Here is a 10,991-nt window from a genome sequence, read left to right as displayed (position 1 = left end):
CTCCAAGGCCTTTTTTCACTTAATGTGTCACCAGCCCCTCACGGGAGGCAGGTAAGGATGGCAACAGACACATCCAGCTGCAGGCCAGTGGTTTTGTTCTGCACTCGTAACATCTGTGCAGCCTTGGACTTAATGATTGCCCACCCCAGCATACACTGTGATCAGAAAGGGGTTGTAACCCACCCACCCCCAGGTTTTACACAGTTATTTTACTGCCTGCAGCCTCGATATGGGTTTCAGTGCAAGTTTAAGGTGGAAATGCTGGTAATTTCCACAGACCTGAGTTAAAACGCATTTACCCTCCATTGCAGGGTGAGACTGCCAGGTCCGATTGCTTCGGTTATGTTTTTGCATCAGTTTAACTAAGAAGACAGATGGATCCTTAATATAACACATCTAAAGCAGAATGCATGTAAAAATCTGAAGACTGGAGTTGTAGCTGCTTGGGTGAGCAACCCAAAAGAAAGGATGTTCACTCTCCTATACAGTCAAGAAGACAGAGTTAACACTGGGAGATTATTTAGAAGGACAGAAATAATCTCTGCCAACTTTTCCATTATTAGTAGTTCTCCAGCTGCCTCAGCTAGAGGATTAGTGATTCCTTCTCTCAGAGTTCATTGAAATTACCTTCGATGCCCAGGTGAGCTCTTATTTGAGCAGATTTTTAAACAAGCAGCAGCTCTCAGAGCAGAACAGACACGGAGGCCCTCTGAGCTCAGATGCCCATGGAGAGAAGCAGAATGCTTTCTTGTTTTTTTTTCAGTAGGTCTAAGGAGATGGGTCACACCAGCTTCAGGGAGGAGGTGACATGAGCCACGTGTCTCACAATGCTACAACTGGGGCTGCTCCTCCTACAGAGGATTCCCCTGCCTGCATTCCTGTTCCATTTCAGGGTACAAGTTAGGAGGGAGCAAACGCAAGGCCGCTCAGGGCATCTATCCCCACACTCCCAGAGCTGCAAGTGGAGGAGGGATTCATTTTTCCCTTTGACAACTGAGATACTTTGCTAAGCTCTCCTCCAGGGAACCCCCACCAGGCTTGTTTCCACCCTGCAGTGACAGTGGGGTGAGTCTTAGGGAAGGGTATAATGAAGCTGATGTTGGATATGAGGTAGGAATGGTGACGATTTCTCCAGAGCCAACTTTGAGCTCCCTGTTCTCCTGGACTGCTGCAGCAGTGAGGGCTTCCTAGAGCCTGGCTCTGGCGTTCTGCGCCGTCAGGAAGTTGCTGATGATGCCAGACACCACCTCAGGCTCGTTCAGATGCACAAAATGAGTCCCAGGCACCTCTACAAGCTGGATGTGCTGGAGGGAGAAGACACAATAAGATATGGACCAGGAAAGTGTTCCCTCAGGCAAGCTTTGCTTGCTGTGTGGCACTTGGTGGGGGGTGAAGCAGGGCGGGGATGGGAGACTAGGGAAGAGCTGGGTCCAGAGGGCAGTTACTGACTGGAGACTGGCAGCAGGGGCAAAGTTGGCTTCCCCCCATGTGAGGGCTGTGCGGTTTGGGACAACGTCCACCAAGGTGAGCTGCTTCCTCGCTGCAGCTCCCAGGTTGGTGGTGCATAGAGCAGAGATGCAAGGATGGAGTCTGTTCTCACCTCTTTGAGAGTAGACTCGAATGCCTCCTGTAGGGCTTTCACATAATGATTGCTGTGGTCTAGCTTGCGTGGTACCAAGAGTCCATCTCGTGCTCTGAAAAGCAAGGGCAAGGCTCAATACAGCACACAGTGTGCCTCCCTTTGTCTTTGCTGCTCTCTGGGGCAGAAGCATTGTCCCCAAGACAGTGGGGTGACAGACCCAACTGCCCTTTCCAGGCTGTTCATGAACAGGGTCACAGGGTCACAGGGTCACACCTGGTAGCCAGAGGAGCACTGCACAGCTTTGCCAAGCAGCCATTTTCTATCAAACTATCTGTTTAAAACCTGGGTGATTGCCAAGTGGTATCAGAGTGGAGACTAGTTAAACATTATCCCCCCAGGGCTGCTCCTTAACTGGTCTGAGTACTTTCCTCCCTGCCCCTACCCTGTCTTCTGCTCTTTCCTTGCAGCCAGCTTCAACATCTCCCCTCTGTCCCTTTCCTCACTCCATGCTGCTTGGAAAGGGAGGTACCAGGGGGGTCCTCCAGGAAAAGCCAGCATTAGACCTCCTGCAGAGCTAAGATCATGCTGTCGCCTACCATGCTGCAGGTGATGGGACAAGGTGACACTCCAGGCTCAAAGGGTACTCTCTAGGCCTAGATGACTTGTCCTCACCGTGATGTTGCATTTCTAGCCAAGCCCGAAAATCCTGAAGCTCTTATGATTTCAATAGACCAGAGAATCCAAAACTGCACCTCATTTCTCAACTTCCAGCACTTCCTCTCATTTCCTAGAGAATCTTTTTTAACAGCACTACACAGGACCTAAGGTAGCTAGAGCCTGGCACATATTGCCCTCCAAGGAGATGGAAAAAAATGCAGAGGACTGACAGAACCAGCTACCCACCCAGACAGCTTAACAGCTTGTAGGGTTCTGTGCAAGCCACTGGCTACCTCCCCACAGCTTCTCCCTGCCCCAGGCACCCAGGGGACAGCTTGCAAGAGGTGGGTCAGGCCAGGGGCTCTAGGACTGGCTGGAGGAGGTGGAGGTTGCTGTGATTTCACCTGTTTGCTCAGGTCAAGAGGTTTTGGGGTCTGGAGAAGGGGGCAGGCTGGGTTGCTGTGACTGGGGGGGTCAGGCCAGGAGGAAAGTGAACAGGAGCGATGCTGTGGAGGGTCACATGTTTGCCAGGATGGCCCCCTTGCTGTAGGGTCAAGGGACAGAAAGTTGTGGGATGCTGTGGGGAGGACAGGTCCAGCATTTCCTCAGCCAGCCTTGCACCAAGGAGGCCCAGCCGCAGAGTGCAGCACCAGTCTTGAGGAAGACATGCTGGCTGCTCTCTGCCTGCTCCAGGAGCCAGCCCAGCCCAGGGCAGTGGTGGGGAACTGGGAAATGCTTCTCCCATGTGAGGCCATACTGTTGTGCCAACTGCTCTGAAGGTCTGGGTGGCCGCTGCAGAGGGAATAGCAGAGGACTCATTTCTAACCTTCATCCCCCCCGGCCACAGCTGCAGGGGGAGTTGATTTGGCTTGTGCCTCACTCACACAATGATGAGAACACGGTCCTGAATCTTCTGCAGGAACTTCAGGCACTGCTCCACCGTGAAGAACTCTTGACTCTGCTGCAGGTGCAAAGGGAGAGCGGCAATGGTCAGGGACAGCAGCTGCGGGCAGAGGGTGTCCCCAACCCCCGCTGTGCTAGTGGCTCTGAAGGCAAAAGCAGCTGCTGCCCCAAAGCTGCTGTGCTGGGACATGAGAGGCGGCCAGGCTGCGCGCAAGAGTAGCTGGCTCTGCAAAGGCTCCTTCTGTCCAGCTGCGTTTCAGGGCTGCCAACAATGCTGCCTGCTGGGATGCAGCACATGTGGGAATGATCTCATAGCAGAGAAAAGCTTCAAAAATCCTTTTACTAAAAAGGAGACAGTTCACTACCCTGAGTTTCAGAGCCTGGCAGTAGCACAGGTAGAGGAGACTCTACTTGCTCAAAAGCGGCACAAAGCTATCAAAATATCCAATGTAAGGACTTTGCTCCACTCTCTCTCCCCATCTTATATGGGTGACCTGACAAAGCAGCTGACTGAAAGCATCCATCCATCTGCTGCCTGACAAGTTATAATGGCAGGGAAATGTGGCCAGGAGGCCCTGGGACAGAGGAACTGCTAAAAAAAAAAATTGGTAACATTTTCCAGTGACTCTGTAAGCTGAGTCAGTTAATGATTGAGTGCAGGCTCTTCTAAAAGCAGCATTTAAAAGAGGTGTGGGAATTATGGAAGCAGGGCCTGGGGTCAGTGAGCGGGGCCTTCACTATCTGAGTTTTCTGTAAGCTCAGGGCTGAGAAGCAGCAGGGGGCACGTCAGAAAAGCAATGCTCACCGTACGGGCTCTCATGTCTCTGTTATACACCAGCCCTGGAACAAAAAAATAAACAAAAAACGAGAGAAGTTTTCATGTCTCACCGAAGCAGGAGTTGCTCTCCTTCTCCTCACCTTTGGGATACGCCCAAGACTATTGAAGATGAGTGGAATAGGATTAATTTAGATTTCTTTTTCAACACCAGTTGCCGGGAGTGGAGAGCTCTGCCTCCAGACCTAATTGATCCCATTCGGGCTGTGTAAACTCATAGGGAGGGCACCCTCTACCCTGCGGAGGACAATGGCTGGTGGCACCGCTCCCTTCCCACACCCAGCGCTGCGATGAGCCCGGTCTCCGCGCAGCCCCTTACCAGCGGGTGTCTCAGTTGCTCCTCGCTGCAGCAGGATTGCCCCACCCTCTGCTGTCAGATGTCTGTTTGCTTCTAAGAGCCTGGGGGGAGACATGGCAGAGAGATTGCGCTGCTAGAAAAGGGAGGAAGCGAAGCAAAAATGGCATGACAAGGTGACAGCGAGCACTCGGGCTGCTTCAGAAAAGAGCAGGGAGAAGCAGCAGCTTCTGGCAGCAGAAGCAAAAGGTCTTGCAAAGATTCCAGAGGACTCGAAAGGGAAAGCACAGAGACAGTTTCCATTTCTCATTCATGCAGCTATAACTCTGCCCAAGGTGAGGGCCAGCAGCAGGTGAAGAGGACAGATGGGAACCCACCTCTGCAATGCTGCTTCAGGGCTGCGTGCTTTGGGAGTTTGCTGCTTTGCCTCTAGACTCAGTAATCTGTCAATCATGATCCGTTTTGATTTCAGCCACGCCTCAGTGTCCTGAAACAAAGAGAGGTAGGGAACAGAAATAACCCCTCTTCTGAATCGTTTTACCCCCTATCAGAGGGTAAAAGAGGGCATTTCACCCTTCAACATCCCTCAGAACTGGTACCAGTTATGGACATCATATTAAAAATGCCTGATTCTGGGGAAAAGGGAACAATACTTAAAAGGCAAGGTAGGAACAGAAAGCTAAGCATTGCTGTAAAGAACTTAGTAACTTTTTAACTTTGCAATCTTTCTACCCCTTCCTACTTCACTTTTGAGTTGAGGACAACTGTTTGAAAGAACATGGGAAATCTGGTCATTTTTGTCTCTCTGACCTTGGGCTTCTGTCCCACTTCTGCCAATCAAAGCCCCAGCATCTGGTAGCAATGATGGCAGGTTGGGAATGTAGCTTTACATCCTGCCAGGAACAGAAAAAGAAATCCACCGGTCTTTCACCCAGGTCACCTAACAAGCTGTTGGCAAAAAGACAACTTCAGCTGACAGAGGTTCCAGTTCCCTTTGTACAAGGGCATGGCACAGAAAAGTGAATTTTGGTGCTAAGGGATTGCAGGATGTGGAGAACTACCAAGCGTCTTGTGGGATCCAGTGTACCCTCAACAAGTCTGCAGATGACACCAAGCTGAGTGGTGCAGTTGACACACCTGAGGGACAGGATGCCATCCAGAGGGACCTGGACAAGCTCAAGAATTGGGCCCATGCAAACCTCATGAGGTTCAACAAAGCCAAGTGCAAGGTCCTGCACCTGAGTTGGGGCACCACCCATATCAATACAGGCTGAGAGATGAAGGGATAGAGAGCAGCCTGCAGAGAAGGACCTGGGGGTACTGTTGGATGAAAGATTGGACATGAGCTGGCAGTGTGCACTTGCAGCCCAGAAGGCCAATTGTATCTTGGGCTGCATCAAAAGGAGCATGGCCAGCAGGTCAAGGGAGGTGATTCTGCCCCTCTACTCCACTCTGGTGAGACCCCACGTGGAGTTCTGTGTCCAGCTCTGGAGCCCTCAGTGCAGGAAAGACATGGACCTGTTGGACGGGGGCCAGAGGGGGCCACAAAAATGATCAGAGGGATGGAACAGCTCTGCTGCGAGAGCTGGGGTTGTTCAGCCTGGAGAAGAGAAGGCTCCAGAGAGACCTTATTGTGGCCTTTAATACATAAAAGGGGCCTATAAGAAAGATGGGGACAGACTTTTCAGCAGGGCCTGTTACGACAGGACAAGGGGCCATGGTTTTAAACCAAATGAGGGGAGATTCAGGCTGGACACGAAGAAGAAATTTTTTACAATGAGGGTGATAAAACACAGGCACAGGTTGCCCAGAGAGGTGGTAGATGCCCCATCCCTGGAGACATTCAAGGCCAGGCTGGACAGGGCTCTGAGCAACCTGATCTAGTTGAAGATGTCCCTGCTCATTGCAGGGGGTTTGGACTAGATGACCTTTGAAGGTCCCTTCCAACCCAAACTATTATGAAGGGCCACCCTAAGCAGGGACCTCAGTCCATGCAACAAGTAACAGATCTGTGCCTGCCAAAAGGAAGAGTTCTGAAACTTGTGTGACCTGCCAGGAACTGGTCACATCAGTGCGTTCTCTGAACAAATGAGGGAAAGAAAACAATACATCTATTTTTTATTTTAGAAAGGTAGGGGAAGGAAACATGAAATCTAACCTCTGGAGCTAGCAGAAAGCCAAGATTTTCCAGCAGGATCAACTTGTCCACCATCTCAGGATAAAGGAAACAGAACTGAGGAGAGATGAAATAATATGAGAGAAAGAAAAAAGCTGAGGATTGAGTGATGTTTTTGTCCAGCTACATTGGAGATAGGGTCAGGGAAGGGCCTCTCCTCCCCTGAGATCCAAGTCCCACACAGCCTGTCCATTCCTTTCCCATTTGTTATTTCAGATGCAAAAATCACAAATCCCATGAGGAAAGGATGCTTTACTCACCATTCCTGCCACAGACCCACCTGCAAAAGAGAGAAGGATGTTCAGGTATGCACAGGATACCCACCAGTAACAGAAACTCCCCTTCCCCACAGCAGGAGCTGCCTTAGAAGCAGACATGCATGTTGTATCAAGGGACAGAGCCCCAGCTACAAAGCAGAGCTGGCCCAGCAGGCAGGATGCAGGCAGAGAGCAGGGTTGCTGCTCAGCTGGGATCCATGTCCTGCACCATTCACATCCCCCTCAGGCGGCAGAGGCCAAGGAGGAGTTACTACTCAAAACCCTGTGGTGTACAGGTCTTGTGAGCTGTGGCCAGAGCAGCCTTGAGGAGCAGAACCCAAATCACAGCAAAACCCAATCATGTCTCAGCCACAAAGGGACAGAGCCTGGAGTCCTGTTCCCCTCAGCAAGCTCCATGACCCACCGAGAAGGGCCCTGCTGTCCCTGGGCTTTGTGGCCTTGTGGGAACCAGGCAGAAAGGCCTGCTGTGAATTCTCCTGCCACAGACCACCCCTCTTCGCCCACCACTGTTCTCTCCTTGGGGCAGGGGAAAGGTCCACTACGGGGTCTTGAAAGCAGAGGCATTTCAAACAAGGGCATAGATTTTTGAATCACGCAAGCAAGAACCTGCTACTTGACACAACATCATAAATATTCCAACCCAGCTCTTAGCAGCATGTCTTGTAAATTAATTATCTACTCCTATTTCCATAAATCTCACAGCTTACAAGGACAAGAGCCACTTACCCATGCTGTGACCCATCAGGGTGAACCGTCTCCACTGCAACGCTAAGTGGCAACAGACAAAAACAGACAGAGCTGCGTTAGAAACCAGAGCAGCGGCATCTCGCTGCTTCTCCACCAATATGGGCCCCTTCTCCTGGGAGGGCTTTTGCACTGCTTAATTTGCTTCCTAATCCAGAAACGAGGTGGCTGAGTAGGCCAGTTTTAAAGAAAAAAGAGCATCCACCACCTCATTTCCTTGGTAGTTAAGTCACGCAGCTCTCAAGCTCTCTCTGTATGGCAAACAACCTACAGCAAATCCCCATCCATTGCCAGACACGAGACTGGCACGAACCAAGAGAGCCTGACTGGGCAGCATCTGCTGGAATAGAGAGACCTTGACAGAGCATTCTCCTGCAGGGCATTCTGCAAGAGCCCTGAGGACACAGAGCCAGGTCTGCTGCCTTGAGGAAAGTATGATTATTTCACAAGTAAAAGCTCTCTGCACAATTTAGCACATCAGGCTCTTCAATCCGTTTTTAGGGCACTCTGAAAGTCTTATGGGAACATACTGCTTCATCAGTGCTGCCCATCTGAAATATGCCTCGCTGAAAGATGCGTTTTACATTCTGGCATGCCAAAGAACTTCCAGAGGTGCTTTGTATGCAGAATGAGGGATCCAAAACTGCACATGCCACAAACTCCCACAAGATCAGCGTATAGATGGTCGGTTAGGTCAGGAGTTATCAGGAGCCCAAGACACCTTGGCTTTTGGATTTCTTTGTATGATATCAAAGCAAGCAGCAAGCTGCCATCAGAGGGAACCAGAAGAGTCTCCAGCTTACACCTAACACTTGTTAGAGGTCACTGGCTGCTTACAAAAAGTCAGTCAAGCAGAACTATTTAGTTGGATCCACCACTTGGCCACTACTGCTTTTTAGTATAGAAGCACTTGCTTCCCAGGGCTTACTGTTTCTACTTCTCAGAAAATAGTAAGAAACAAGGATGCTTATTTTATCTGTGATCACAAATCACCAGCTAAAATCAGGCTGGGGAGAAGCCAGAGGGAACTGACCCCTCTCCTGGCAGTAAATGCTGCCTGCTTGTTCCAAGGAGCAGGAGCAATATAGCACCCCCTCCATAGACATCTCCTCAAGGGTCCCTTCAACTACCCACCTGCCACCACCCGGCGCACATCGCTCACATAATCCAGAAAATGGTACGGGGAGCCTGCAGGTCGGTGGGATGACCAACCATGGCCAGAAAAATCCATTGCCACATAATAGTAATCTGAAAGGGAGAGAGTATCAGATGTGCAGCCCCTGCAACACAACAAGAACCATCCTGATAAGCCAGACCTACCTCTGGGGAGCAGTGGAATGAGCTTGTCAAAGGTGTTGGCGTTGTCCAGCCAGCCGTGCAAGCACAGCACAGGGTGTCCATCCGAGGGTCCCCAGGCCTTGGCTGCCACATGGCCCCAGGGCACAGGGAACTTCAACTCTGAGAACATGTCCAAAATAAAGTGCTCACAAGTGATGCCCCTGGAGAGCCACGTGCTCAGAGTAGGTCCCAGGGATCTTGTTAATGGCCCAGAGCTCTGAAAACAGTAATAAAGGTCTTTAGTAACTCACCAGCCTCCTGTGGTCTTAATTAGCAGCTTGCTGATTTATAGCTCCCCATTCAACATCCCAGGCTGTTGTCCCTGCCTGCCTGTTTGGGGAATCCTCCTCCCAGCACGCGCTCACAGTGCTTCTAGGAAGAAACAAGCTTTCCCTACACAGGAGGGGAAAGCTTCCTCTCTGCGTCTCTGCAGCAGCTGCAACCTGACCAGAAGGTACAGGAGCTCTGGCAAGAGGGAACCATGCGGAATTCCCCCAGCTGGCTGCAGTCAGCCAGGCACCTGTGCTGGACCAAAAAGACAATTTCGGGAATAAGGATGCTGCATCCATTACTAGACTGTTACCACCTTCTCCTTGTTTCCCTTGGTGTTTCTCCTCTTTCGCACCACCAGTCGGCACCTTTGAGAGAGCAGCTGGCTGGATGCCACACGGTAGGTCACTGCTGCCACCCTCCTGTGCACTCTGCAGGGCCAGAGACCCTGCACAGGAGACAGGTCCACAACCCACACTCGCTCAACCTCAAATGTGCCTCATCACTGCCGACCTGCCTGGCAATCACTGGGCTACCTCTGGCCTTAACACAACTCAAGGCTCCCGAGTGAACCCCCCAGCACTACCCAGGCTCTGGGGATCTTCCAGGGGTGGGGTGAATATCTCTCCTTTACCCTCGAGACCTCCTGACCCCTGGGGCCCCATACCCAAGTCTCTTACGCCATATCCCCTTCCCAGAGAGCTGCCTCAGGTCTCCGCTCCCTTCACTAGCCCCTTGAAGCCCCACAGTGATTAAATCACTCTACAGCAAGTCCCTCCTGAGCTGGTACCTCTGAAGGGTGTGAGGACAGAGCTGGGCTGAGAGGGGAGGCCGCTGTCAGGGCCCTGGGAGCACTTACAGGCCCTAAGGATCCCAATCAGCCACCCTGGGGCCTCCCATGCATCATTCCCTCCCGCTCTATTCAACCTCGGTCCAGGACCAGCCCCAGCAATGCCGTGGGTGTGGGTTTCCCGCGGCCCTGCCTGACCCCGGGGCTGTGCCTGACCCCGGCTGCCCTTGCCGGCCCTAATCCTCACAACCCTGAACTGACTTCCTGGCGTGACCACGGAGCTGCCCCCTCCGCACGGACCTGCCTGGCGACCGGGCCCGCCGGCTGAGCCCGGCTGCCCCCGCGGGCCCGCGGCGCTCCGGCCCCGGGTGTCCCCGGTGCCGGGGAAGGGGCCTCGCCAGGCGGGCGGGAAGGGCCGCTACACCCCGGCTTTCTCCTCAGGGCGCCCTGGGGCAGCTGTCCCGGGCCCAGGGGAAGGGCTGCCCGGAGGCTGACCCCTGCCCGGCGCCGAGAGCAGCCCCCGGAGCGCCGCGGCTGCTGGCGGCCGCCCCAGCCCCGCTCCCCGCGCCGCCCGCACGCTGCGCCCCGGCCCGCTCCTACCGTGCCGTCTGCCCGGGCCGGCAGGGCAAGGCCGCGGCAGGAGGACGCAGCCCGGCGGCGGGGCGGGCCGGCCCGGCTGCACCGCCCTGCTCCCCGCCTCCCCGGGGTGCCTCGGCCTCCCGCCGCTCCGCCGGCCCGGAGCCCCGCGGCCCGGGGAGGGAGGGGGAAATGCCGCCATCTTTGTGTGCCAGCATCACCTCCGGGCGCCGGGGGTGCAGCGGGGGTGTGGGGAACACCTCCCCTTGGCCCTGCAGCAAGGGACCGTCCTGGCACACATGACCCTCCACAGCGCTGCTCCTGCTTGCTTTCCTCCTGGCCTCACTGTTCCCCCAGTCACAACCACCCAGCCTACCCCATTCTCCAGACCCCGAAGCCTCCTGCCCGTACAAACAGGTGAAAGCATGGCAGCCTCCACCTCCTTCAGCTGGCCCGGGAGCCCCTGGCCTGGCCCAGCTCTTGCAAGGTGTCCCCTGGGTGCCCGGGGCAGGGAGGAAGGTGGGGGGCAGCCGGTGCCTCGCACAGA

At 53.6% G+C, this 10,991-nt stretch overlaps 1 protein-coding gene across 1 annotated transcript; it reads right to left on the bottom strand.

Annotated features, from left to right (window-relative positions):
• Positions 1-1,187: 1,187 nt before the first annotated feature.
• SERHL2 (serine hydrolase like 2) lies at positions 1,188-8,938 on the bottom strand (the record flags this gene model as incomplete). The annotated part of the gene is made up of 10 exons (XM_080363770.1): positions 1,188-1,304; positions 1,601-1,694; positions 3,124-3,200; positions 3,948-3,982; positions 4,297-4,376; positions 4,650-4,759; positions 6,431-6,505; positions 6,709-6,728; positions 7,453-7,494; positions 8,605-8,938. The coding sequence occupies 10 exons, from the start codon at positions 8,936-8,938 to the stop codon at positions 1,188-1,190; spliced, it is 984 nt and encodes a 327-aa protein (XP_080219896.1).
• Positions 8,939-10,991: the final 2,053 nt, after the last annotated feature.

This window comes from Nesoenas mayeri (genome assembly GCF_963082525.1).
Source record: "Nesoenas mayeri genome assembly, chromosome: 1".
Taxonomy (NCBI): Eukaryota; Metazoa; Chordata; class Aves; order Columbiformes; family Columbidae; genus Nesoenas; species Nesoenas mayeri.
Note: the sequence above shows the minus strand (reverse complement) of the source record. Positions and strands in the feature narration are given on the sequence as shown.